Raw genomic sequence first — 27,748 nt, forward strand, 5'->3', positions numbered from 1 at the left:
TGGCGCTGATGCTCGTGGCTGCTTGCTAATGCAAGAACTGCGTACATGTCGGGTGGCTGGTGATGAAAAGGGGCAGTTGGTTCGTGGCTCAGCTTGGTTCGTCACCAGTCCGAGTCCTCGCGTCGAGTGCCAACGTCTCCGCTTCGTGTTGCACGATGATCTTCAGGTCGAAATGCCCGACGCTCCCGATTCCAGACGACGCGTCCATCTGGAAAGTGGTGGAAGAGCACGCCACGACTATCGGAGACAAGCCAGCATTCATCTGCGGACTCACGGACAGGACGCTCACGTTCGCGGAGCTGCTGCGTCAAGCCCAGCAAGTGTGCGCAGGCCTCGCTGCCCATAGCCTCACGAAGGGCGACGTACGTGCTGTTGGAAGTGGAGTTTTGCAGCGGTTGTTGTGCTAATTCCGAGGTGCATTAGGTTGTGATCCTGCACTCGTTCAACTGCCTCGAGTACGTGGTCGTGTTCCTGGCGCTCAACCGCCTCGGGGCTATCTGCTCGCCGTCGTCACCGCTGTTTAAGGGCAAGGAGCTTGCTAACCAGATTAAAACGGCCCAGGTCTGTTCGAGCCTCTCAGTTTTGCTTTGGAGCCGTTCTGACCTCTGTTGCTTTGCTGTTGCAGGCGGTTGCTATCATCTCGCACAAGAAACTTGTCAATGTGGCAGTGGAAGCTGCTGGACTGCGTGGCATTCCGCTCGCCCAGGTATACACACTTGGCGAAGAGGGTGCACCTTCCGGTGGGTTGCAGTCGATTGAGTACGTTCATGCCAGGGTTTTGTGCCTGAAAGGCAAGCACCAAGGCTGACAAAGTGATCCTGATTCTTTGCTTCTGCTTCGTACAGGGACCTCATGGCACTCGACTTGCCGCTCCCGAATATCCCGCGCATTGACACGAACCAGCTCGTGACGCTCCCGTTTTCGAGTGGCACGACTGGCCGTCCAAAGGGAGTTGAGCTGACCGCTCGCGCGATGTACGCGTCTGGGATGATCCCAGCGCACAGGGAGAGCAAGACGCAACCTGTGCTGGGCATGCTGCCGTTTTTCCACATCATGATGACCATGAACTTTCACGTGACGCTCTACCTCGGAAAAGCGATGATCGTCCTGCCCGGCTTCAAGGCGGAAACCTTCCTGCGCACCGTGGAGAAATACAAGCTGGACATGATCAATCTCGCCCCGCCACTCGTCACGTTCCTGGCCAAACACCCTATCGTGGGCAACTACGACCTCTCTCATGTGAAGCACGTCAAGTCTGGTGGAGCTCCACTTGGCAAAGAGGTGGAGCGTGCCGTCATGCAGCGCCTTGGCATTCAAGTGCTGCAAGGCTATGGCATGACGGAGTTCGTGGGCTGTGGCTGCCGAGCTTATCCGAATATCGTCCGCGATGGCTCCTCAGGCACGCTGCACCCCAACACGGAGCTGAGAGTGAGGGATCTCGAGACGGGCGAAGACTTACCAGCCAACAAGACTGGAGAGCTCCTCTTCCGTACCCCAACGCTCATGAACGGGTACCACAATAACCTCGAGGCGACTCGTGCAGCATTCACCGAGGACGGATTCCTTCGCACAGGTGATCTGGGCTACATTGATGACGACGGGTACATTTTCATCGTGGACCGACTGAAGGAGCTCATCAAGTACAAGGGCCACCAAGTGGCTCCTGCTGAAGTCGAAGACGTAGTGAACTCTCATCCACTTGTCCTTGATTCGTGTTGCGTGCGAGGACGCGATTGGAAGACCGGCGAAGAGATCCCCAAGGCGTTCGTTGTTCTCAAAGAAGGAGAGAGGTTGACCGGCGAAGCGTTGGAGATTTATGTGGCTTCCAAGGTGACGTACTACAAACGTGTTCGCGAAGTGGAGTTCACCGACGTCATCCCGAAGAGCTTGTCAGGGAAGATTCTACGGCGCGAACTGCAGCGGGTTCAGGACAAGGATGTGGAGCTGCAACGAGCACAGCAGAGTCGACTGTAACCAAACTTGTTAAACACGCATCTTGGCGGTGCCTTTCGGTAGTTTACGCCCTGGTTTAGCAAGTTTCGGCGGTGGCGATGGCGCTGATCGCGGCGTTGTGGGGGGAAGTGTGCATGCAACCAGGATTTGACTGCATTGGCATCACGTCCAATCGTGCTGTGGTGCTAGAGTGATCTTCACCCCGCTGAAATACCTGTCCACGTCGCGGTCACCACTAGCAGATTTGCTCGCTTCCCTCCAGGCCACTACCAAGCCACCGACTGCTCCATGATCTTCACGTCGCCGCACCCGGCTGTACCGATCCCGGAAGGAAAGACCATCTGGAACATGCTGGAGCTCCATGCGCGTGAACGCGGCGACAAGCCAGCGTTCGTGTGTGGAATCACAGACAAAGTGTTGACGTACGCGGAGACGCTCAAGAAGGCGGAAGCGATTTGTGCGGGCTTGGCAGCATGCGGCATCAAAAAGGGAGACGTACGTTGGGCGATCCTTCTTGGTAAGAAGGGAGGTGTAGTTGTGTCTAATTCTCTGCCCTTGTTTTCGTGAATTTCACCTTCAGGTCGTCATCTTGCATTCGCTCAACTGCGTCGAATACCCCGTAGTGTTCCTTGCTCTCAATCGACTGGGTGCAATCTGCTCTCCTTCACCGTCGATGTTCAGTGGCAAGGAGCTCGCTCAGCAGGTCAAGATTGCCAAGGTGGGTTGAAAGAGACTGGAATTCTATGCGATTGGCGTCTAACGGGGTTGATGACTAGGCTACTGCAGTTATTAGCCACAAGATGCTGGCACCAGCGGCTGTCGAAGCAGCTCAACTCGGAGGCATCGAGTTGCAACGAGTGTTCATTTTTGGTCAAGGCGAAGGCTCCTTCGCAGCAGAAACACTCGAGTAAGGCTCACACACTGAAGGAGACACGTAATGATTTCATTCTAACCGAATTCTGCTTTCACGGCAACAGGAGCTTGATCGCGGAGGATCTACCTTTGAACCTGCCAGCTATGGACCCGATGGATGTCGTCACGCTGCCCTTTTCCAGCGGAACTACTGGTCGCCCCAAAGGAGTAGAGCTCACCGGGTACGCGATGCTCGCCATGTCGGCTCAACTCTCCGCGGTTGAAAAGGGCATGCCTTGCTACCTTGGCATGTTACCATTCTTCCACATTCTGACATCGCTGATGTTTCACGCGACGATCTTCAAAGGCATCGGGATGGTCGTGCTTCCGCGCTTCGAGCCTGAGACTTTCTTGGGAGCTGTGCAGAAATACCGCTTGGAGCATCTGACCCTCGTTCCACCGCTCGTTCTCTTCCTGGCGAAGCATCCGATCGTTGACAAGTTTGATTTGTCAAGCGTGAAGACCATTTGGAGTGCAGGAGCTCCGTTGGGAAAGGAGGTTGAACGAGCCGTGACCAAGCGTATGAGAGCCCTAGTGCTTCAAGGCTACGGGATGACGGAGTTCGCTGGTGGTGTATCGCACTGCAATGTCACTCATACCCGAGAAGGCTCGACGGGGCTCCTGCTGCCTAATGTCGCGATGAAAGTCAAGGACTTGGAGACGGACGAAGACTTGTCCACGAACAAGACTGGAGAGCTGCTTTTCAAGACGCCGTCGATGATGAAAGGGTACTACAACGACCCTGAGGCGAACCGTGCTACGTTCACCTCCGACGGCTTCATCCGCACGGGTGACATCGGCTACATCGACCAGGACGGCTACGTGTTCATCGTCGATCGGCTGAAGGAGTTGATCAAGTACAAGGGACATCAAGTGGCTCCGGCTGAGCTCGAAGATGTTCTGAACCACCATCCTTCTGTAGTGGCCTCGTGCTGCGTCCGTGGCTTTGACGCTGCCACAGGTGAGGAGATCCCAAAGGCATTCGTGGTTCTCAAAGAAGGAGAAGCGCTAACTGAAGAGGAACTCATGTCGTTTGTGGCCTCGAAGGTGACGGGCTACAAGCGTGTGAGGGAGGTGGAGTTCATCTCGGAAATCCCCAAGAGCGCATCTGGTAAAGTGTTACGAAAGGGATTACAGCAGTTGGAGAGCAAGGCAATTAAGACAACCAAGAAGCTGCAAAGTCGGCTCTAAGCTAAACCGGTTGCACTTGTACTGCGTAAGAAAAAACTAAAAAGGACATTCACGAAATTACCTAGGACAACAACGACATGAACATGATGTGAGCGATGAATCGCTTTGAAGGAAATGGTTGGTTGACTACCAATAAAATACCAATGAACAACATTTGGAGCATACAATCTTGGAGCACGCAAAATGGGCAATGAGTGGATATTTGGCCAGGGGTCTCTTCTGATCGACCAGACTTCGCTCTCAACGCTACCGAGGCGGGTAGTGCCCTTTAAGAGCGCCTCGCTCTCGAGCTAACGTATCACCCAGTCGATCCGACTGTGAACGAAGGATACAGTGATCTCGAAGACGTTCGATAAAAGAGAGTTTGCAACGAAGGAGGTGGTGAATCTGGACGCTTCGGCGATTCCTTTTGCGAAACTCTTGCTACGTTGTGCCCAATGGTGAGAGGAATTTTCATCACGGAAGTCGCGGAGCGCTTCAATTTACATTTGGGACCTATTCAGGCATTTACGGATGCTGTCTCGTGGACCTGGCAAAACGCAAGTTCCTGTCTGCCTTACGCCTACGCCCGATAAGCTGCACTGGAGGGATTTGACCGAGCTCGGGGTCTACTCCGCCCACGCTGAGCCGAGCAATGGGACGAAGTCGAAAGCGATGACACGTTGTATTTGTAAACCGCGGCTTTGGGGCTCCGGATCTGATAGACGAAGACGCTGATCGAGAGCGAGCAACGCTGTGGAGGTCAGATTTAAGCGATCACTACGACGATAGCAGGTACAGTGCACGCTACACTTTTTAGCTCCTTTTCTCTCTCTTGGCTTTTGTATGAATAAGTGCAACATTGTGCCTCTCATTCCAAATAGTCGAGCCGCAATGGAGCGTCTTCCTCCACCCCTCTTTTCGTGCATCGTCGCCCTTGCAGTGCCCGACTACACTGAAGATCTAGTGCCTAAAGCCCGCCTACTGCCCGTGGACGGCCTCAAGCCCCTCGCTCTCGTCTGCAAGTCCTGGAACTGCCTCATCCGCGAAGTGGTCGCTCGCTTCCGGCGCTCGACACTAAATCTCAAAATTGAGTCTGGTTCTCGCTCGGAATTGCTGAAAATCCGTCGGCAGCTCGGCGAACGAGGACCAAAAATTGTGGACCTGCGGGTCCAAATTGGGCCCAAGGCGTCACCTCGGAACCCTTTCAACCGCACAACGGCGCGCGTGGGGACCAACTCCGATTTTGAAGTCGATTGGGACTTGCTTTTTGCTCGGCTCCCAGCACTGCAGAGACTCGATCTGTCTGGGGTCCACCTTTTGACTGGCCAAGTGGAGCTGGTTCTGAAAAGTGCAGCCAAATTCTGCAAAAATGTGGAGTCGGTGGAACTTTGTGGCGTCGACGAGCTGCTGCTGGGCCAAGTGAATTTTGAGTCGGTTCTAGGTGCACTTTACGGCGCGTTGGAGAGTTGGTACTCGCGTGGGGCGATGAGGGGCCTGAGGCAGTTGACGGTGCCGTCACTTGGGGAGAGGGACCGGTACCAATCGTGCAAAGTGTTTTTCGACAATTTGGTGAAATTCTGTCCGGGAGTGGAGTATGTGGACGGGTACAAGAAGACGCTGTGTGAGTTGGACAAGTTGACGTGTCTGGACGACTGGCTGATCACGCTGGAGCAGTGGGAAGCGTTCAATGCCACGTGCACGAACCTTCGCGAGTTCCACTGGGTGGTGGCGCCGTTTGCCGACCCGTTTTTCCGAGTGTTTGGAGAACACATCAAGCCGCGGCTCACGAAGCTCGCGATTGCAGTGAACATGCTGTGGGAATGGGAAGAGTATTTTGACTCGTTGGACGAAGCTGCTGGAATTGCGCTGCCCTCTGCTACGATCTGGCAAAACTTTTCGCAGCGACCAGGTTACGGGTTCAAGGCGACTGATGTGAGCGGTGCTCTCAAGGGATGCCCCGCGTTGGATGAGTTGGAGATTGAGCTTTACCACCCTGCAGATGGAGACGAGATGGGGTACGATGACGACGAAGGCGCTGCTGATTTTCCGGACCATGAAGTGTTGAACATAGACATATTCGGCGACCGATTCTGCGAGGCCCTGGCAAAGCATTGCCCATTGTTGACGAGTTTCTCGATCTGGGAAGTCGCCGAGGGGCACAACAACTACCTCACACCAATTCGAACGTTTACAGACCGGGGACTCGTTGTCCTCGCGCAGCTGAAGTACCTGACGACGATGCAGCTGCGCACGATTAATTGCACAGGAAATGGCGTCTTTGAGCTCCTCAACAATCTGTCGGATGAGTTCATGGGGCAGCGGACGTTTCAAATTTGTGTCGGTGGACACTCCAGTGACTCTCGCTTAGCCTTTTACAACACACTTCCGGAGTTGCTGATGCAACTTGAAACGAGAACGCCAGAAGAACTATCGTGGGAAGACCGAAAGTTCGTGCTTCGTCTGATGAACTCGAATTTTGATTCTGTGGAACCGAGCTGGAGTGAGCAATATCTTCGTGGACTAGAGCGCGTAGTGAAAAACGTGAAGAAAATGCACCCGACCCTGCGGCTTCGTATTACGACTTCTGGGCGCCGCGGCAGCACTTTCAGAAGCATTATTGAGCTCGGCCTTTACACATCGAACGCTGAGCTGAGCCCTTGGTACGGCTGGGACGACGAGGAGAGCAACCGCAATGTCACTTTCGTGAATCGTGGCTCCATGTTCGACGAAGGACATAGCAGACTGCCAGTGGAGCTACGGCACCCGGAGCTGCTTGATCCAGACTCGCTGCCGATCGACTACGAACTGCCAGCGGACTACTTCGACGAGTATGGAGGCTATGGTGACTATGGTGGCTATGGTGACTATGGTGACTACGCGGACAACTATTTCGACGAAGATGACGATGGGTTCTACGATGGAAACGCCGACGAACTGTGGGAATAGGACAGCAAGCCGACTATATGTTGGAGAGCGTCCAGAAAATCGAGATATGACTGATAGCTCGAGTCATTCCGACATACTGGCTTGCTTTACTGGCCTTCATAGCGGTGTCATGCGTAAATTTCGTTTAGCGGCTGCTGGTGACTTGTGGGTTGTCTACGACATGGTGGCGTTAATCACGACGGAGGTGGTGGTGATCCCCATGGTCGAGATAGCTGTCTTCAGTAGGTAGTTCTGATAAGGGTCAGCAGGCGCCGTGAATGTGTATCCGCTTGCACAGGAGTTGGCGTAAGCAATAATGGACCAAGCCAAGCTGGAGCTACTCCAGCACGCCTTGTATGTTTTCGTGGCTGAGGCGCTCGCGATCCAGCGGCCACTGGTGTTCATAAGCACATACGCCCCCGAAGCAGTCGTACTGGGCTCGTTCTCCGCCCACGACCAAGCTTGAGCACTCATCTTAGCACCGTCGACCATGTCGGTGGCTACAAGGTTCATGTTCCAGCGCACGAAGTTGCCAATGTTGCTCGAGTTCAAGAAAGTCTCGAAGTCTTCAGTCAGCTCTCCTTCATCCGAGAGCGAAATGTAGCGCAGTTCCGCCTGGTACGAACGCAGGAAGTAGTCGTTGCCGTAGATCTCGAGTCCGCCGATCCTGCGTGAGCTATCCGGCAGGGTGTCAATGTAAGTCGTCGTCAGGACTTCGTGGCCTCCGCAGAAGTCGTTGAGACTGTATGCAAGCCCAGTATCGTCGTTCGCAAGCAGCAGCACACGATAACCTGCGTCCACAAACTCGTCCACGCTGCCTCCAGTCCACGAATCACCCGCCAGAGACTTGAGAACCGACTGAGGCACAATGAGGTCGCCGAAAACGTCGGTGAGCAGCGTGTTCAAGGCCTCGTATTTGTCCAGTCGGGAAATGTCCGAGCCAGTGTCCAAGTACACCACCACGAACTCCGTCGGATTCGCCTCAAGCCAATCCATCACCTCCTGCATCGAGCTGCGCGTGGTAACTTCATCGGTCGTCTTGATGCCCGAGACCGACGGGAAGCAGCCCAGAAGCTCGGGACCCCACAGGATTGTGCCGTACTTGGACAACTGACTGTCGAAGGCGTCGAAGAAAGTTTGGACTGAGTCCGAGCCGAGGTTACCGCAATGGCCCGTGTGGAAGTCGCCCAGGAAGTAGTGCGTATCGATTTCGATCCAGCGCATGCCGATCCCCAGTTGGTCCGTCAAACTCAAGACATGGTTGTTCGTCTTGAGGTACGAGTACGATTTGGCCGAGTTGAGATTTGCGTTGAAGAGCTGGTCGCGGTTACCGTAGCCGTCTGCCAGGGTGATGGCACTGTTGTGCGTGGATGGGATCTGCGCGTAGCACAATTTCCCACTGAAGGCCAGACTGCGCTGGTACGCGAGAGTCTGGTTGAGCCAGGAAGAGACGCCAGCTGTGCCCTTTTCACAGACGCTGCTGCACACCGTTCCGGCGGAATTGCACTTGTCAACCATAGTGCAAGTGGTGTCTTCGATGTCGTTCTTACCGGGGTCGTTGGTTCCTGGAGTGCGGGTCGCTGTCTGCTGTGCGATGAGGTAAGACGGATCCGAGCACGTGTCGGTGAAGGTGCACGAAGCTGTTCCTGGCACGGAGTCGACGAATTTGCCGCCGCTGGAGGAGAACTCGATCATGCCGTTCAAGACGTCTACGGTGGTGTCGTCAAAGAAGTACTCGAAGCCGTCTTGGATCGACTTGATGAGTGGACGCATGTGGTCGATGCAGCAGGAGTAGTCGATGGTGGAGGCTGACGCCAACGAAGCTGTGTCCGTGTACGACTCGCCCTTCATGGCTGTGCATTCTTCACCCGACGAGATCGTCACAAACGGCATGACCACCGACTCGAGCAGCGTGAATTCCGAAGACGAGTACGTCGACGTCATCTGGGAAAACGTGTTGTAGCCGCAAGTGCTGGAGCCGATGCTGGAGCAGAAGAACTGGTTGACGCCGTTGACAAGCTCGTTTAAGACGAACGAGTTGGTAGTCACGTTGGACGGCACGAAGAAGGCCAGCAGATCGACCAGGTCGCTGACTTCGGAGCAGCAGGTCAAGTCAGCTTGAAGCACTGGTAATAGTGTCGGCAGCAGACCCAGTAGACACGGAGAGATGACCGTGTTGAGCGTGCTGCAGAAGGCGTCCATGTCGGAGGAGGACGTGTCCGCCATGTACGAGTACACGAGGCTCGAAATGCTGCTCGGAGACGCCACGATGTCTTGGCCGAGCGAAACGAGGCTCAAAAGCTGCGTGTCCGACTCCAAAGCGAGCAGGTCCGTGAGCGTGCAGGTGCTCGACGTGGATGCGAGTGCCAGCAGCACCGAGTTCAAGTTGTTGCCCACACAGACGTCGAGGTTGTAGGTTGATGGCAGAATCGAGAACGCGGACGCAGAGCACGTCGCGGCTTGAACTGTCATCGGAGAGTCTGAGGACGTCAGGCCCACGACGCCAAGGGCGAGTGACGCAACAATTCGTCCAAGCTTCATTGCGCTTCGGACTCGCGGGTAGAGATACTCGAGCTCTCGAGTGAAGGGAAGTCCAAGTGTTGCAGGCCTGGGGAATTATTAACTGAGCGTCTCCAGTCTCCAGTCTTCGGCGCATTATGACCAGGATGGCACGGATCTCATGGACCAGAGCCGCGTTACGCGTCGCAGACGCACGGCGAAGAGATTGACACGGATCGTTGGTGAGTCAGAGTGAAGCTGAGGTCCCACCTCGTGACCGATGCAGTCCCACGATGAACCCGAGCTCTCTGATCTGGAGGTGGTGAGTAATGGTCTCCACTTGTACAAGGTGCCGTTGCAGTGCAACAATCTGCATGACGAGACGTGACAGGTGTGGGGCCATGAAGTGGACATGAATTTGTCGTAGACGGCAGTCGGCGGGGGGCCATCAACGAGCCGGTCAAGCGATAGTTATATTTTATGATGCTTTATCTAGCTGCTATTCAGCCTGTAATGCTTAATGCGCTCACTTGCGCGGCGTCAATATGACACTGCAGGCGCTCTCACAAGCAGCAAGCGCAGCCTCTTCGTTCTTGTAGCGACCTAGATACAGCGGCTTCTGACCGTGCAGATGAAGCTTGGCTGAGTATTTGGACTTCTTCTGGCGAGTGATAGTGAACCGCTGACCGCCTTCGCCTACGCTTTCGCTGCTGCTGCGCTGAGAGCTGCCGGATCGACCTTGAGAGAAGTCGCTGCTTCTCCCCGAGCTGTCCGACTGCATCGTCGAGGAAGCTCCTTCACCGAAAGTCTCGGCCGACGAGTTCTGGGAGGCGCGACTCTCGTAAAGTGATGAAGTTGATCGCTCTGGAATCGCACTGCCACGTCCGGAGCTGTACGCGTCGCCCTCAGCACGCACCGCCCGGCCATCGTCCTCGACAGGAGAGATGGTCTGAAGCTGCCTCGATCGACCAGCGCGGTTCTTCCGCCACTGCTGTTTCTGGCCGAGAACAGTGTACTTGATCTGTCTTCCTCGACTTCCACTTAAGCTTTGTGGAGAAAAATGGAAACTGACATTGATCTCTCGTCTTCTCGGGGGCGAGCACAGCTGGCCCCCACATGCACACTCACTACTCAATGGCTACAAACTAGATACTTCGAAGTACTTTGCAGCCTAGGTACATCATGAGTGCACCTCTGGGTGTAGGTACAACCCAGATCATTTCCCCCCTCGACGACGGCCGCGACCAACTTGGCGAATTTCAGTTGTCTCAATTGGGTCCTTCGGTGCCAATATGGCCCACATACGACGTGCCAAAGAATTTGGCGGAGAGGAAACTACGAATTGGCGAACAAGCTGAGGAACATCTTCGTACATTACGGAAGCAGGTTCCCATGAAGCTTCGTCAGGGTCGAGGCCAATCCACTGGACAAAGATCTCCCACTGATGAGAGACTTGACCCAGTCGGCACTCCAACAATTTATCCACCAAATGTCCTCCTTCGCCATGTAGAGCGTGCGCTATCAGATCTTCAGTAACACCACGCTCAGAGTCCCGATAAAACTTAAGTCGCGATGCGTGACGAACCATGATGCCGTAAGGCGCGCACAGATCTTGCACCTCGAACGTATAATCATTGAGGGAGCGCACAATTCGCTTCGGACCACGCCACAAAAGACTGGAGTATTTGCTTCTACGGCCGCGAGGATTCCGTCTACTGACAGACCATCGTAACCTTGTTTACATTTTTAACCCTTACGCTATGGACAGCAACATGCAGCGCTATCAAGCAGACAAGCTGCAACGCTGGGCGATGTCGCTTACCTGTTTTCAGTACGAAATTGAGCACATCCGCGGTGAAGATAACGTGTGGGGTGATTTATTATCGAGGTGGGGTGCTCCTTTGGACGCTTCGACGTCGGCTCGCATGCATCAGCTCGCTATCATTGATCAAGTGTCTCCTCTTCAAAATTCTGGATTTGAGTGGCCAACATACGAGGAAATTGTTCGCTTGCAGAAAGCTGCTCTTTCGCGCCAAGTGAAAAACAACATTCGCTGGGACGATTCTCGTGGAGCATTCACGGACAAGGATAAACGAGTTTGGATTCCGGACGCTGAGACCGATTTGCAGCAGCGTCTGTGCGTGATATCACATGCAGGAGCTAGTGGTCATCGTGGCGTGGACGCATCGACTTCAATCCTGAGTGATACTTTCGTGTGGGATACCCTCTCCACCGATATGGCTTTGTTTGTGGCGGGTTGTATACATTGCCTTAGCACCCAAGGGAAAAAAGTGCCTAGACCTTACGGTGAAACATTACGAGCCACTAAACCCAACGAAGTTCTTCATTTCGACTTTCTTTCACTGCCTCGAAGTGAACGCTCGACTGGTTACGTGTTCGTCCTTAAAGATAACATGAGCGGGTATGTTGAACTTATTGAATGCGCGAGAGCTACGTCGGAATTCGCGTACCAAGGCTTGATCGACTGGTTTAAGCGATTCGGTGTTGTTCACACCTGGGTTTCAGATCAAGGACCTCATTTTACTAGCGACGTGATTGACAGGTTGCGCCATATACTTGGAGCGCACCACCACTTTGTCACGGCATACTCTCCATGGGCAAACGGCTCGGTTGAGGTAGTGAACCGTTTACTGTTGCGCAGTCTGAAGGCCATGGCCAGCGAGCTAAAGTTGCAAATTAAACAGTGGCCGACCCTTATACCTCTCGTGCAAGCAGCGCTGAATGGCATGCCCTCGGACCGAATCGGGGCAATCGCGCCAATTACAGCTTTTACTGGATTACCAGGGTCGTCGCAACTTAATGCCATATTTCCGCCTACTTTTGCAGAGAATTGTTCTCTTTCCTGGATCGAAGAGCAACAGCAAAAACACCTACGAGAGGTTCGCACAGCTTTGGATGCTATTCACCAGCTGAGTTCAGAGACATCGTCGCACAAAAATGCCCAAGCACGGGGTCGCAGAGCGAAGAAACCCGGCGTGCGGTTGGCAAAATTTGCAATTGGCGATTTTGTGATGGCAGCTTCAGCAGTCAAAGGCGGCAGCAAACTAGCGCTTTTGTGGCGTGGTCCGAAGCGAATTGTGCGCTCCCTCAATGATTATACGTTCGAGGTGCAAGATCTGTGCGCGCCTTACGGCATCATGGTTCGTCACGCATCGCGACTTAAGTTTTGTGGAGAAAAATGGAAACTGACATTGATCTCTCGTCTTCTCGGGGGCGAGCACAGCTGGCCCCCACATGCACACTCACTACTCAATGGCTACAAACTAGATACTTCGAAGTACTTTGCAGCCTAGGTACATCATGAGTGCACCTCTGGGTGTAGGTACAACCCAGATCAGTACTTCTGGCCCATTTGAGGTCCGGCGAACGCGTCCTGCTCCTGGTTTGAGCTCTTATCGCCCCCAAAGAACTGCCCCACGCCAAGTCGCCCCAGCATGCCGACGTCGTTAGATGAGCTTGCGCTTTTCCGTTGCAATTGGTACTCCGAGTCCTCCGGCAGATCGTGGATTTTCAACGCCACCGCAGCACCGTGGACGTGCATGGCCTGGTCGATTGCATTGTTCGAATTGCGACGCAGTGATGCGTGGGCCTGAGTGCCGAACCCGTTGCCTTCCTCGCCCGTGGACGGGTTTCCATCTTCAAAGGCGTCCATGTCGTCGACGACTGGTGACACGACTGCTGGGCTTTTCGTCTTGGGATGGTTGCTGCCTCCGTACAGACCCCGGAGAGCTGTCCTGTGCATGCTAAGAGGCCAAAAACGCTGTTGTTACAGGACTGAGCGTGCTTTATGAGTCTGGTCTGCTGCTGAGGTGAGTTTCTGCTGTACGTCTATCACTATTCTTGGTGGTTCATGAACCACATGCGATGAAGCAGCAGCTGGCGGTTCCAAAGTGGTGATGTATTTGACAAACACATATACGACGGAGACTACTTTAGTCGGAGCCAGGCTAGCGGTCATGTCGGAGTCAAGCACTGCTGCTTTCATAGAATAGTGGACTGGAGCAACATTCATACAGGCAGAGACCTCGTCGAGGACTCGGTCGAATCCGTCGAGTCGGTCGAAAAGCTCGAGCCCCAACGGGACCAGCGCGACAGTCGCGATGCCCGCTTGCGGCTGTTGCTCTTGCAGCCGACGCAGATCCCCACTGTCGTGTTCCGAGCACCGCGCACCTCGACTTCCTCAACGTGGTGGCACGCGTGGCAAATAGCGTCGCCACACACCACGCAGTTGTATCGCCGGGTGTCCAGCAACTTGACGGCACCAAAGTGCTTGCTGCAGCACTGGCAAAACTGCACAGTCCTAGATACAAAACATTCCATTAGCAATGCCATACGGAAACTAGTGGTGACAAGCAGAGGTTAGGAGGAGACTCACCGCTTGTCCGTCCACTCGGATTGAGGCGCGAAGCTTGAGGGGTCGAGCTGCTTGCGTCGGAGGTGAGAAATGACTCGGCTGAGCACTGCGCCAAAGCGAGGCATCACATACCGCGTGGCCAGCCGTGGAGCGAAGCCACCAGCTTCGATGCCCACAATGTACGCTACTTTGGTCATCGCGTTGGGCTCCCCTGTGTTCTGCACGAAGTAACCTGAACGGAACATGCGGCTGCGGATGAAACCTTGCGGCACATCGAACGCGGACACGTCCGGCAGGTTGAGCGAGTCCCACACGCAGTAGCCGATCGTCGAGCCGTCGGGGCATTGAATGACGTCGGTGGCCACAACAACGCACATGTCTCGGTGGTTGCGCAGCAACGCCGGCGTCTTGAACGCCGTGTACCGGACGTAGGACGAGCGCATTGGATTCTCTTCTGACGGATGCTCCAGCACGCTCAGGATCCTGGCGTCCATGATGTTGTCGTACATGATGCGGCACCGCTGCAGGAGCACGTCGGTGTCGGACACGAGAAACAGTCTGATCACGTCTTCGACGGAGGCGTCCGTGACATTGACGCAGCAGAAGCGCGACTGGCCCTTGGTCACAGTCTCCCGGTCCTCGTAGTAGACGACGTCGTCCTTGCGCATCTTGCCCCGCCAGTGGGCATCCTCGGTGCCTTCGTGCATCATACTGTCCAGCACGTCTTCGACGGCCGTCGAGATCTGCGTGACCAGCAAGTCTCGCACTTCCGGCGACAAGTCCAAGTACTCTGGGCTCCCTTTCGCGAGCGGTTCGCCGTCGCCATTGAAGCTCGACATCGAAGACGACGACGTTGTCAGACGTCGAGAGAGCGGAGCCGAAGCTGAGCGTTTGGTCGTTTTCGCCATGGTCCTCGCTTAGTCGAACCTGAGTCGAAGGTGTCAATTGATCAGTGCGCGATTTGTCTGTCTGCTTTAGACGGCGAAACTTGCACAATGAGGTGATACAAATATCCGGACATGGCACCTGTGTCAATCGAGAGTCGCTGTTGTTGACGGACGGGCCGGATAGGCGCCAAGCCACGAGAACTGCACGGTTGCACATGCTACGCATCTTTCGCCATTATCCAGCCACCCAGAGGCTTAGAGCGAGAAGCTCGTGCAACTCCGTAAAAACTCAAGGAACAGCAGGCGCGTCCCAGGAAGACGAGAGGGGCATTGCAGCAAGGGGGTGGCTTGCATCTCGGCGGTGGACGCGGCTGACAACCATCCAAACGAAACCGAGCTGGCACAACGGCTTACTTTTAAGTAGAACGGAGGCGAAGCCGACATTGCACGGCATGCAAAATGGCTGGAGAGCCCCTTCGCCAGGTTGACGCGCAATTAAGTCGCGTGCATGCACAATGCAGGCATCAAGACTCGCGTGGTTAGCCAGCATAGATAGGTCTTTGGACTGTCCATGATCTCGATCCGGATCTGTTCCTGGTGAAAACTGAGCCTGTTTTCGAGGAAACTCGAGCTCGCTTTCCCGGTCCTCAACTTGATGTCGCGAAGAAATGCTGTGTGAGGCTTGTGCAGCACATGCGACGGCCAAATTTCTTGTCGAAGGCGTAATATCCATGGATATTATCGTTAGTGATGCCGGCTCTCCGATGCCCCCTGCTTTCAACACTGTAGGCGTCCGAGGGTGGACTGCATACCCAGATCTCTCGCTCTTTTTTCGGGAAAATCTCGCCGCGCGAACGTCTTTGCTGCATCCGGAAAGGATCCGCTGGAGTCACGAAAGCCACGACAACTCCAGGGACTGCGTGGATCACGAGATAAGTTTGCAAGTCGAATTTCGAGCTCAGCGTGCGGTAGAGGATTTGTCATCGATAGAACGATGCTCGTCGAGAAACAAAGGAAGGCGACACCGCGCTCGCGAAGATTCGTCACTGAGGCTACAACCCCACACACGTGGGTTAACTTTGGTGGATGCTGGGAAGATGGTCGCGCCCGATCATTCTGTAAACTCGCAACACGTGCATTTGCCAGCACAGATGGCCCCCCAGAAGCGTCATGCATTGCATGGTGTACGTGTGCGATTGCTCGAAAGGGAGTTGAGGGCGATGCTGCACGTCCATCTGCGGACATCGACGCAGGTGGCTGTTTTCGCCGTCACTTCGAGCAGACGCGAGTATGAGCGCGAGCTGGAACTGGGCGGCGAACACGGGCTGAAGGAGTACGACCATTGCTGCGCTGCTCTCATCTCAAGCCAAAACTCCAGCAGTCAACGGAACCGATTTGCTTCGCCCTACCTGTAGTATAAGACATAATGAAATGCGCACATGCCAGTGTATTTGCTCTGAAGTTGCGACCTGTTGCTGTTGTCCTCGAATATCGGAGCTATCTGCCAAAAACAAAACACAAATTCGGTGCGTATCGAGAAACAGTCATTGCCCACTAACCAGTCGAACGAAGGAGAAAACCTCGTTCAGTGCTGGTAAATTGGTGTTAAGGTGAATCAATGACCCGAGCAGCCTTAACTGTAATATTTCGTTGTGGGGCTGTGTGAGTTATAGTACTTGTATGGGGTTTCAGCCTTGTGACATCCAGACAAAGCCACGATGACATGCGTGGAGCCACACCATTGATCTCTGCCCCTCCTCCTATTGAATTCATAAAACACTAGACTCATATCGGCAGCGATCGCGTTGACGATTCCGTGGAATCGGTCGAGAAGGAGCTGAAGCGAGACCAACGCGAGAGTCGAGTTGGACGTTTTTGGCAGTTGGTTTTGCAGCCTACACAGATCCCCACTGATGTTTTACCGGCACCTGGCACCTCAACCTCCTCGACATGGTGGCACGCGTGACAGACTGCGTCGCCACAGGCCACGCAGTTGTATCTTCGGGTGTCCAGCAGCTTCACGGCGCCAAAATGCTTGCTGCAGCACTCACAGAACTCCACTTTCCTATAAAGACACAACACACCAAGCAGTCCATTAGCAATGTCACACTTCGTGGCGATAGGCAGAGAGGTGTGCAGACTCACCGCTTGTCGGTCCATGCCGATTGTGGCACGAACGTTGACGGGTCGAGCGGTCTACCACGGAGGTGAACAATAACTCGGCTGAGAACCTCTCCAAACCGAGGCATGTAGTAGCGCGTCGTTAACCGCGGCGCTAAGCCACCGGCCTCAATGCCCACAATGTACGCCACCTTGGTCATCGCGCCGGGCTCCCCTGTGTTCTGCACAAAGTAACCCGACCGGAACATTCTCGTTCGGATGAAGCCCTGCGGCACGTCGAGCTCGGAGATGTCGGGCAGATTGAGCGAGTCCCACACGCAGTAGCCAACCGTCGAGCCATCGGGGCATTGAATGACGTTCGTAGCCACGACGACGCACATATCTCGATGGTTCCGCTGCAGCGTCCGCGCCTTAAAGGCGGTGTAGCGAATGTACGTCGAGCGCATTGGATTCTCTTCTGACGGATGTTCCAAGACGCTCAGGATCCTGGCGTCCATAATGTTGTCGTACATGATGCGGCACCGCTGCAGGAGCATGTCGGTGTCCGATACCACGAACAGGTTGACGACATCCTCCACAGACGCCTCGGTCGTGTCCACGCAGCAGAAACGCGTCTGGTCCTTCGTGACGCTGTCCCTGTCCTCGTAGTAAACGATGCCATCCTTTCGCATCTTGCCCCGCCAGTGGACGTCCTCCGTGCCTTCGTGCATCATGCTGTCCAGGACATCGTCCGCCGCCGCCGAAATCTGCCTGGTTAGGAGGTTTTTGACGTGAGACGACAGCTCGAGAGACTCCAGCCTTCTTGCCGAGTACGGCATCCCTGCGCCATTGTAGCTTGAGGTTGACGACGACGACGATGTCATTCGTCGGGACAGCGGAGCCGAAGCTGAGCGCTTAGTCGGCCTGGACATGCTGAAGGAAGGTTGTGATGTGTCAATCGATCGGAAAATGTGTCAATGAGCGACTTGTGCTCAACGAGCCACGCGGTTGGCGAGCCGGAGCAAAAGATTGGGGCGGACTGGGCTGGGCGGATAGGCTGTACGCATCTTCCACAAGAATCCTCAACTGAACGAGGATTTCAATGCAAAGCGTACCCCGTAAGGCTATTTGCACACAACGCAGATACTTCGTTTAACATTAGAGGAAGGTACATGGTCCATGGTACGGAAAGTTTCTCCCAGCTAAGCTTATCCAACCGAACCCGAGCTCCGACCTGGTCGAAAACACCTCCAATGTTATGCTGACGCTGGCTCGCCTCCGTCGTCATGTGGCACGGCACGTAGCACGTTATAATGACTCCACTAACGCGCAATGCTGCCTTCGCAACGGCGTGTTCACTGGTCTTCCTTCGCCCTGTCCACGATCGATCCGGATCTGTTGCAGCCTCGACAAAATTCAAGATTTGTCGATTCTCCTGAGACTGGCGCATCGCGCGACGGCGATCGACAAGCAGATTTCTCCCCGCTGCCGTAAGGCCGATGCCAGTTTCGCTGGCGCCGCGTTGAAGCTCAATGGTGACAAACATCTCGCTCTTTCATGGTTTCAAATGCTGTACCAGTACAGTGTAGGTTGGGGGTCTCGCTGCACGACCAGCTCTCGGACCAGTCTGATGACTCGAATTGATCGGATCGATCCTAGGATATGTGGGATATGTCTGTCTACATGTCCGACCATCAATGGTCGTTCCTGCCATCAATGGAATCGTGTCGGCCATGAGACTTTGGAGACAAACGACATGACGTTCACGAACGTCCGACAGCCACAACCAGCGTGTGCATGAGTTGCACGAAGCGGTAAACTTTGCTTGGGGCAGGAAGCCTCGCTCGCAGTCGTGCTAAATGGTGCGCTGCAGATGGTTGTCATCGTCGCCACCTCGAAAGGACGCACACGGAGGCTAGCGCAGTAGGTTTTTGGGCGGACGCGACCGATCAGTTGATCAGGCGTTGAAAAGTGCAAATGGGGGAAGAGGCCGCAGCGACAGGAAGTCGACCGGGCTCCAGCACCGCCAAGAATCGAGAGGCCGCCAAGAAGCGAGCAGCTCTGTGGAAGAAGCAGCTCAAGAGCTTCAAGCTGAAAGACGTGGGCAAGAAGGTGGACGCCGTCCGCTTCTGTGCGCAAGATGAGCGGTTCTTTCGCGACCAGGCAGAGGTGCTGCCCCTGCTCATGGGCTTCCTCACCCGAACTAAAGTACGAGCGTTGAGCCTGTAAGTTGATGAATGCTCTAACGCTTTGGATGCTACGCACAGACCCCTGAGCTTGTCATGGAGACGCTGGCGGTGATGCACGTGCTGCTCTCACCCTCGATCACCACCGAGACGGACTCTGAAGTTATCCACCCTGACATCAACGGTATCAAGCGTTGATACTTCTTATGGCTGCTGGACCACAAGCTCTAACTTTGCGTGTCGTAGCGGGCTTTATACTCGAGCGCAGCATGAGCGCTGACTCAGCGTGGAAAGCTGGCGAGCCGTTTATCAACCTCTTCAGTATGAGCACCTTGGCTCCAGAGATTCGTGTACGTTGCACTGCAGAAGCTCTACTCTGTGATGGGGATTAACTGTCCTCTCGCTGACGACAGATTAAAGCCATCCAGGTGTACGACCTTCTCCTTCGAGCTAGCGTTGCCTTATCTGCAGCGGCAGGTGAAGCTTCTCCTACGATGCTGCAGTTTCAATCCGCCGGCTTTCCCTGCTCGGCGTTGCTTGGTTGTCTGAGTGCAGAGAGCGGTGACTTGCAGTTCTCAGCACTGTCAGGTCTTAGGTCGCTCATGAGAAACCCGCCAAACGAGGATTTCCTGAGCAAGTTCGAGGCGGAGAAGGGCATTTCTCGTTCATTGGAGTTCGTGGTGCACTCGGAGCGGCGCTACCATCGCCCAGCTCTCGACATCATCGAAAGCTTTTCCCACTTTGGTGAGTTGGCTTGAAAGAGGCCGCTGGGTTTTCGCTGACATTTGCTTATTGTAGAGTGTGGAAGGCAGTACTTGAAAGCTAACGGAGCATTAAGTGTACTACGTAACGCGATCCAAGAAGCGCAGCAAACGATGCAAAAGACCTCTTCAACGGTGCCTGTCAGTGGGGTGGACTCGAGTCCGTTGTCTGCGAAGGATGCACCGCTGCTGTGCTCCAACATTGGCGTCAGTTGCCAAGTTTTCGTGCGAATGACTCTGGCTAGAGAGCAAGCGAATAGGCATGTCGAAGACGACCGCACCCTGTTCGTGGATGCCATTGATGCGATGGTTGCTATCCTCCAGTACGACATCACACGTGCTCTAACGCCTGTAGCCCCCACCGAATCTCCGCGAACGACTGGTGGTGCCGCTGCCATTGCAGCCGCCAATGCAGCCGCTGCTAATGCTGCGGCGTTGGCATCCCTTTTCCCATTCAGCATCGATCGCTCCGTCGCAGTAATCTCCAGCCTCGGGCGTATGGTCGAATTCAGCGAGCACTGCAAGGCGCATGCAAAAGCAAAAGGCCTCCTCTCGGTTCTGCTGGATTGCTACAAGGTGAAAAACGCAGACAACCTTCATCAAGTGGCAGACAAGCTCCTCCATCTGTGTATTCACATCGGAAACGACCCGGATCCGCGCTCATTTCTGAATGGAACAGAGCCCGAAGCAGTCGACAAGCAACAGGAACACGAAGCTGCACCCGATCACGTGACCACGCGAATCGATCCCCAAATTCTATGCGCAGTAGCAACAGGTGACGCGGAGCTGAGCGTTCTTGATACCAATGTGCCGGAGAGCGCTGTCAGCCCTACTACAAATGGGGAAAACCCTCCGCTTGTATCAGTGGAAACGCTGCTGGCTCTGCTCGAAGCGAGTCACGAGACAGTGGACAAGGCGCTGATCTTTCGTCATGTTCGATGGGTGGCAGCTCTTGTTGAGTTGCCTGGAAACGCCAACGCTTTGGGCGAGAGAGCTGTCACGCTCTTTCTTCAGATTTTGACGACGACATCCGATGATAGGCTGCTCTTTGCTTTCTTGGCCAAGTGTATCAAGGCGATTGTGCTACAGAGTGCGGGTGCCTTAGAGGTATGATTCCTTGCGGTAATATGTGTGGCGCTCTCGTCTAATGGTATGCTTCTTCATGATGTCATAGCTGTGCGGGAGTAGCGGCCACGAACCCTCAACTTCGTTTCTCAAATTTCTACAGGAAACCTCGTCGTGCTCTGATGAAATTCCCCACGGTTCTACCGCTACCGAAGACACCACGTTTCTTTCTCAGCCTATTGAAGAAAACCCGTCAGAAGCCGAACAACCAGGTGAAGTCAAGTCGGAGCAGAAGCCGGTTGCCGATCAGTGCAAATTGGAGTGGATTGACGAGTATGAGGAAGAAGCAGCGTTTGAGCCTAGACCGCTGACAGAGACTTGTCACGACGTAGACGCTTTCCTCTCGGTTGCAGAGGCGTTGACAGGATTGACGACTGCTTTTCTGAAGTGGAATCCGACTGGAAATGGATCAATTGCAACGGATTTTAGTGAGCTCATAGCTGCAAAGCTAGAAGGGAAGCATGGTATCCCAGCAGCAGCTGCTGGTAGCAAGAAGAAGTTGGCATCAGACCAGACTAAAGCGTCGGTTGTGGGCGAAGCGGTGATGTTGTGCATCTTGGAGAAAGGCATGCAGGTACCCAAGTTGGTATCAAAGTATGCTGCAGTCAATCCAACCGTGTGTGTGTCATTGCTGACGCTACTGAACAATATGCTGACAGTACCAAGTGGACTCAAAGTCCTGCTATCTCTGGCCAAGGCGGAGATGCAAAGTACACCTTCAGGTGATCAGGTGGAAACCTCTGCCTCTGCTGATTTGGTAGGAGAGTGGCCTCTCTCAGTAGAAGCATCTTCTCGAATGGAGCACACACTCTTACTGTCACCTGTACTGAACGTTCTCCAGTCGCCCGACACCACATTCATCGAAATTGAAGCTGCTATCAAGGCCGTCGCTGTGATGGCGAGCGATTTGGAGCCTGTTGACAAGGAACCACCTGCTTCGGCGCCTGAACCTGTCGTCGAGGCTGCTAAAAGTCCAGCTAAAGGCGGAGCTGCTGTCTCTGCGCCACCTGGTGCACCAACAATCCCTGAACCAGTGATAGCTGACAGCGACCTGTTCATTAATGTTGCTCTTGGTTCTGGTGCACTTGTCCTGCTATTGTCTTTCCTGGACTATGCTCGTATTCCAAGAGGACCAGAAGCTTTCCCCGCTCGCGTGGACATTATGAAGACTCAAATTGAAGGGATGGTGATGAAGTTCATTACGTTGGCCCAAGAGAAGCAGGAGAGCCTTTTGACGAAATATCGAGAGAAACTGGAGCTCGAGCAACCACCGACTACCGAGACTGCCTCGGCTGAAAATTCTGTCGACTTGAATCTGCCTTATCAAGGACGGTGGGCTCAAGTGTTACTTGACCACAAGGTCAGCGTGCCTCGCTTTGGGTATGTGTCCTACTCAGCCTTGCTACTCGCCTCAGAGCTCGCGCTGCCAAAACTGGTAACTGCGCTGCTGAATGCAGGAGCTTCTTCAGAGACGTCGTCGCCAGAGGGAGTGACGCCCTTGATGATAGCTTTCCTGGTCGGCAAGGAAGAAATGGTCATCGATTTACTAGATGCTCGCGCCAACGTCGATGCAATTACCAACGACGGACAGGATCTTACAGTATGGAACTGCGCTCTTGTATCCCCGTTGAAAGTGCGCGTGAGCACCTTGATCACGAAGGCGTACATGAGTTCGGAAGCGTTTGAAGTCATTTCAACTTCGAGCTCACGGGTCCAACTTGACTCGATTGAAGGATCTCTACAATTTCTGGATATGTGCCTGGATGCTGGAGTTGACGCCAATGTATCAAACGCACACGGAGACTTTCTTCTGCATGCGCTGCTATCGAAAACTATCGTACGCCGCAAACTTCGTGGATTGGATCTGTGCTTTCGCTACTATTCCTACTACGAAGACGAAAGACGTCTGAAAAGGGCCGTCGTCGACCTGATTGAAGCGCATTCTGCAAACGTGAACAGCTACAATCACATGGGGCAAACTCCGCTACATCTGGCGTTGCTGCACGGTTACCCCGCTATTGCGAAGATTCTCATCAGCCGTGGAGCAAATCCGAACGTACAAGGGGTCTATGGACACCTGCCTTTGCACTACGCGTGCTTAGGATTTTGCGGTAATCTCGATGGAAGCGATGGCGAGGCAATCGGGATAATTCAAACACTGCTTGAACAAGCAACGAAGCATCCGTGTATACTTGGCGTTCATGCAGATCGACGGAAGCACAAAACGACAGCGCAGAAGCAAGCGCTTGCCATTGAAAGTATACTCGAAAATGATCTCCACAGCGTCGTTGAGCCTCAGTTTATCACGCAGAAGCTTGCGAGTGCTCAACAGATTATCACTACAGCCTCGTTCCTAGGCAAGTTTTTGCCGTGGCACTTTGCATGCGGAGCTTACGTCCAGCTATCGTCAGTTCTGTGTCTTGACGATGATATGCAGAAGTGGTTCGAAGCGAACGGACAGGCACGCGCAGACATTCTTCGCTACTTCATTCGTGAGTGGAAGATTGATATCAGTGCGACTGCCAGTGATGGTGTGACAGCGCTGCACTTGGCGGTGAAGAGCGATGTAAACGACAATAATGTTCCAGTCGTTGACTTGCTCCTCGAGAACTGCGGAGACGGAGCAAAATCATCTTCCTTGCTCAACGTGAACGCAGTCCATGAACACATTTTCATCGATTGCTTGCCTGCCGTTCCGAACGGTGCGCAGACTGTTTTACTGGATGCTACCCACGACGGAAAGCTGGCATACGTGTCTGCTCGATCCATTGATGGCAAGTATCACATCATTCTGATCGATGGGAGGCACTTGGACGATGTTCCGCGTGACCAGTTACAGGTCATTTATGATCCAGAAAAGAAGGGCTCTCACCACTCGCATCATTACAAGTACTTGTTGCCTATGGAAAGTAGATTCTCAGCTCTCCATTACGCACTGCAGTCTAACCACGATACTCTTGCACTGAGACTATTAGCGTTGTCAACGATTTCGCTCGACCCTGAAGGAAGTGACCTACCGCTTCTGGCTTTAGCTTGTGCTGCGAGACAAACACCTGAAGTGGTGGGGCGGTTAATTACGCAGCAGGCCAACATGCGCGTACATCTGCCACTGCGAACGTCCAAGTGTGATTTGACGGCGATTGACGTGGATACCTCTAGTAGCATTGCTAACAGGAAGCATGCAGCGGCACTGCACTATGCTGTCATGTACGACGACGTCGCTATGGTAAAGGTACTTCTTACGAGTCCTGGGGGCCATGTCCATCCTAACGTGCGACGGTCTCGGGACGGCTTCACGCCACTGCATCTGGCCTGTCAATTGGAGGAGGTGAAGATCGCCAAGCTGTTGCTCGAGCATGGGGCCAGCTTAACGCTGCTATCGAGCATGTCCGCACAAGGAGTGTCACCTTTGCAGTTGCTGATGAAATTTGACAGCTTGGAAAATGACAAGCTCAAAACGTTGATCAGTGAAAACTATCTGCGTCCTGAAATGCTTCTGGAAGGATTCTTCGAACAACAAGAATCACGAAGCGAAAACCAGCCCGGTGAAGACCAAAACAATGATAGCGACGAGAATGACACGCCCTCGTGTGTCTTGCTGCACGAAGAGGAGCACAACCTTGACCTCTTTAAGCGTCTTCAGGGACTGAACCGCGACAAACGTGGAAACTACGAGGCTCTTACCCGACGACTAGAAATGAAGCTCGAAAAGAGCGATGCGGTACTCCGGCTTTTCTTCGACCTGCTCCGACAAGTAATGGATCCCGTGGAAACCCCTGTAGAAGGTGAATCGGAGTTGCAATCGTCGCAGCAACCAGTACCGCCCCTCATAGAAGCATTCCAACAGCTTCGCCACCGACACGAATGCTATTGTCAGTTCACTACGCGGTCTCAGTGGAAGCCCAAAACAAAAATCTCTCGCGTTGCAAGCAAGGCGACACTCGATGAAGCGGTAGCGGAACCTACATCAACATAGTCAAGGATCGTAGGCCGTTGAATCGTGCAGGTAGATTTGATAAGCTTCAGCTAGGTACACTCCAGTCTCATAAACAACCGAGACTAGCATGTAAGTTTCGTCTTCAGGCCTATTCATAGGAAATACCCAAGTAGAATGGGGACCCACTTTGTTTGCTTTCATCATCAAGCAATGACCCTCATGCTACAAGAAGAACGTAGCGAAGATGCTGGTTGTCAATCGCTGAGCAGGCCACCGCAAGTTCCACAACTAAAACTCAACTCTATCAACTCCAGCAGACCAGAAGGTCGAAGCGAACCCAAATCCCAGACCGCCCGTCAACTATCCTTAGGGGAAAACTCGTTCCCGCGGGCGCACGCCAGCACTGCTCGAGATCAAAGTGATGTAAAAGATGAATTCGAGCCAAAAGGCGGTCAAACATCAAGTATTCGGTTCGCACCACCTCCGAGATCGAAGCAACAAGCATCTTCGTATGGTGTCCGTCCCGGTCGAACTGTGTCAGGCCCACCAGAGACATTGTGCGAACCTCCTAGCAATCTACAGCAAAAGCGATTGACCACCGCACGCAGTTTTAAAGCACTGGAAAGTTGGCAACAGTCAGCAGATGCTGGCGTGCTGAAGATTCTGCTCACTGAAGTACGTGATGTGCTCTTTGAAGCGATATATCGAAACCCGAAAGAGGCTTCGGAGGAGGGCGAGTCTACACGCTGTCCATCGTCTTCTGTGACAGAGCTACCAGTGGAGAATGAGAGTTCGCTGGCCGAAGAAAATAATGTTGTGGAATATTTTTCGCTGGTAGCGGACGTACAGGAAAAGGTGAAGCTGCAACAGCAAGAACGCAAGCAGTTAACCACGAAACTAGCGATGGAGAATTCAATGCAGCAAGATTTATCTACGCAACTACAGCAACTGGAGCGCGAACTCTCTCAACTTCACCTGCGTCACGCTTACAATCGCGCCGAAATTGAAGGAGAACGACGAGCTGTCCAGCGTCTTGAAAAAGACTACGCCTCGCTTACAGAACAAGAACAAGAGTTGCAGAGGGACTGCGAAGTGATGGAGCTGCAACTTGACACGCAGCGAACACAACTCAAAGAGATCCGCAGCCAGCAGCTCTACCTGGATTTTGTGTCGAGTGCTCCTTTAAAGCGGCACATGGAGGAGAAAAAGTGGCAGGAGCAACACGCTGCAGTGGCACTGCAAGTTCAAAACGCAGAGGCTGAAAACCGAGCGCTCGAAGACGAGACCAGGAACCTCGACCATGAAGCTTCAACCTTGGAGGCTCAGTATGCGTGTGACGTCCAGACAAAGCAGCAGTCGGAGACTGCTTTGAGCGAGATTCGAGCAAACTACGAGCAATATCTAGAATCCTTTGAGAGAACGCGCGTTTGCTACACTCCTAGACCCGACTGGGATCGTATCGTGAACGAGACGCCGGAGCTGTCCGTGCAAAAGTATCAGTGGGAGATGGCTGAAAATTCAAATTCTCGTGAGGTAATGACTTCGGCGACTGAAGAATCGAGCGACAAAGACAATGGCGGTGTGCTTGAGCGTATTGGAGAGAGAAGGAACACTACGGTTGTGGGAGAAGACGTACATCAGCGCAGCAAAGGACGGACGAAAGCTTTAGTAAAGGAGATGCTGCACTGGATTGAGCGTCTACAGAAGCACTGTGGCGTCAATCTTCATTTGAGTCGGGTGAGCTCTACGCAGTTAGCCAAAGTATGGCGAAATTGTCGATTCATCTCACAAATTTTGTCACCTGCCCATGTAGATCTGGCACGATGTCGAGGAAGCACGCGTTGAGCTTAACATCCTGCACCACCAGCTTGATCGTGCTGTTCGGAAGACTTCAATACTCCCCATTGCCTTTCCTAACGCCTCGGGTGTAATTACCATTGCAGCAGCGGGTTCACCTACCTCCAGTTCACCGTCAAAGAGAAGACAAGACTACATCATGGCGCTCGGTATGCACGAGGGCATTCCCATGTTCTTGCGCCATCGCGGGAAGCTGAAAAGAAGAGTTCTCAAGAAAATCGACGTAGAAAAAGTGGTGCGCAAGGTTTGGGTCGAAAAGCGGAAGCGTGAACAGCGAAACCCACTAGGTCGATTCCCGTTGGAGCAGGTGCTGTACGAGAAGCTGCACCGCAAGTACGGCTTCCAGCCATTGATCGCGGAGTGGGGATACAACCTCCTGCTCGCGCTGCAAATGTTTAGTTGGGACTCGGAGATAGAGATGTTCCTGCTCTGTTTGACTGGAGCAGTTTCCGATCTCGTGTATGTGGACCAAGAGCAGATGATTCAGGGCTGCCAGCAACTGCTACTCCGACTGTGCGAGCTGTACGCTGTCGAAAGCTTTGTGACTGAGCGACGTGTACTTCTCAAAGACGCTCTTGTGGCATTGCGAACGTATTTTCCACTGAAAACGTCCGCTCAACTTCAGGCTATCGAGCAGGCCATCATCCGGGATATGCACAAGATGAAGCGTGGTGGCAACGACTCCATCTTGTACATCGAAGACATCCTTCCGTTAGATGCCAAATACCCGCTTGGGTTCTTCGTGAAGACAATTCGCACTCAGCACTTCAAGGAGATCCAAGACTACTACGGATTGCTTCTCGGGTAGCGTATTCACTTTGACTTTGAGGTGGCTTTGTGATTCTTACATGATTTTTCTCCAGCGAGTTGGAACAGCGAGACTCGGATCTGAGAGGGATTTTGCCGCTTGCTGCAGTTCGAGATGTATGTTTGTTACTGAGGCGAAATTTGAGCGAGACACGAGAACTAACTGTGTCACATGCTCTGCACTCTACCAGGCGATTTTTGCAATCGATCCGCTGGCAGATCCTGCTGCAGTGAAAACTTTGATGATGAAG

The 27,748-nt window shown here is 53.6% G+C and overlaps 7 protein-coding genes across 7 annotated transcripts; 4 read left to right on the forward strand and 3 right to left on the reverse strand.

Annotated features, from left to right (window-relative positions):
* Nucleotides 1–155: 155 nt before the first annotated feature.
* Nucleotides 156–1,974, forward strand: KRP23_3750 (4-coumarate--CoA ligase; the record flags this gene model as incomplete). Its single annotated transcript, XM_067888643.1, has 4 exons — nucleotides 156–362; nucleotides 424–561; nucleotides 626–759; nucleotides 846–1,974. The coding sequence occupies 4 exons, from the start codon at nucleotides 156–158 to the stop codon at nucleotides 1,972–1,974; spliced, it is 1,608 nt and encodes a 535-aa protein (XP_067747866.1).
* A 267-nt stretch (nucleotides 1,975–2,241) lies between these two features.
* Nucleotides 2,242–4,056, forward strand: KRP23_3751 (putative 4-coumarate--CoA ligase 1; the record flags this gene model as incomplete). The annotated part of the gene is made up of 4 exons (XM_067888644.1): nucleotides 2,242–2,448; nucleotides 2,534–2,671; nucleotides 2,730–2,860; nucleotides 2,931–4,056. 4 exons carry the CDS (start codon nucleotides 2,242–2,244, stop codon nucleotides 4,054–4,056), a joined length of 1,602 nt encoding a protein of 533 aa, XP_067747867.1.
* Nucleotides 4,057–4,929: 873 nt separating this feature from the next.
* KRP23_3752 (uncharacterized protein) lies at nucleotides 4,930–6,984 on the forward strand (the record flags this gene model as incomplete). The annotated part of the gene is made up of 1 exon (XM_067888645.1): nucleotides 4,930–6,984. The coding sequence occupies one exon, from the start codon at nucleotides 4,930–4,932 to the stop codon at nucleotides 6,982–6,984; it is 2,055 nt and encodes a 684-aa protein (XP_067747868.1).
* A 153-nt stretch (nucleotides 6,985–7,137) lies between these two features.
* On the reverse strand, nucleotides 7,138–9,435 carry KRP23_3753 (uncharacterized protein; the record flags this gene model as incomplete). The annotated part of the gene is made up of 1 exon (XM_067888646.1): nucleotides 7,138–9,435. One exon carries the CDS (start codon nucleotides 9,433–9,435, stop codon nucleotides 7,138–7,140), a length of 2,298 nt encoding a protein of 765 aa, XP_067747869.1.
* Nucleotides 9,436–12,817: 3,382 nt separating this feature from the next.
* On the reverse strand, nucleotides 12,818–13,225 carry KRP23_3754 (uncharacterized protein; the record flags this gene model as incomplete). Its single annotated transcript, XM_067888647.1, has 1 exon — nucleotides 12,818–13,225. The coding sequence occupies one exon, from the start codon at nucleotides 13,223–13,225 to the stop codon at nucleotides 12,818–12,820; it is 408 nt and encodes a 135-aa protein (XP_067747870.1).
* Nucleotides 13,226–13,491: 266 nt separating this feature from the next.
* Nucleotides 13,492–17,708, reverse strand: KRP23_3755 (uncharacterized protein; the record flags this gene model as incomplete). The annotated part of the gene is made up of 5 exons (XM_067888648.1): nucleotides 13,492–13,783; nucleotides 13,859–14,580; nucleotides 15,537–15,640; nucleotides 16,647–16,789; nucleotides 16,870–17,708. The coding sequence occupies 5 exons, from the start codon at nucleotides 17,706–17,708 to the stop codon at nucleotides 13,492–13,494; spliced, it is 2,100 nt and encodes a 699-aa protein (XP_067747871.1).
* Nucleotides 17,709–18,801: 1,093 nt separating this feature from the next.
* On the forward strand, nucleotides 18,802–27,498 carry KRP23_3756 (Ankyrin-2; the record flags this gene model as incomplete). The annotated part of the gene is made up of 8 exons (XM_067888649.1): nucleotides 18,802–19,032; nucleotides 19,092–19,194; nucleotides 19,257–19,360; nucleotides 19,424–19,754; nucleotides 19,809–20,878; nucleotides 20,946–24,681; nucleotides 25,672–26,570; nucleotides 26,647–27,498. 8 exons carry the CDS (start codon nucleotides 18,802–18,804, stop codon nucleotides 27,496–27,498), a joined length of 7,326 nt encoding a protein of 2,441 aa, XP_067747872.1.
* Nucleotides 27,499–27,748: the final 250 nt, after the last annotated feature.

The sequence above is a fragment of the Phytophthora ramorum genome, assembly GCF_020800215.1.
Source record: "Phytophthora ramorum isolate Pr-102 chromosome Unknown Phyram_PR-102_s0003, whole genome shotgun sequence".
NCBI classification, from domain to species: domain Eukaryota; phylum Oomycota; class Peronosporomycetes; order Peronosporales; family Peronosporaceae; genus Phytophthora; species Phytophthora ramorum.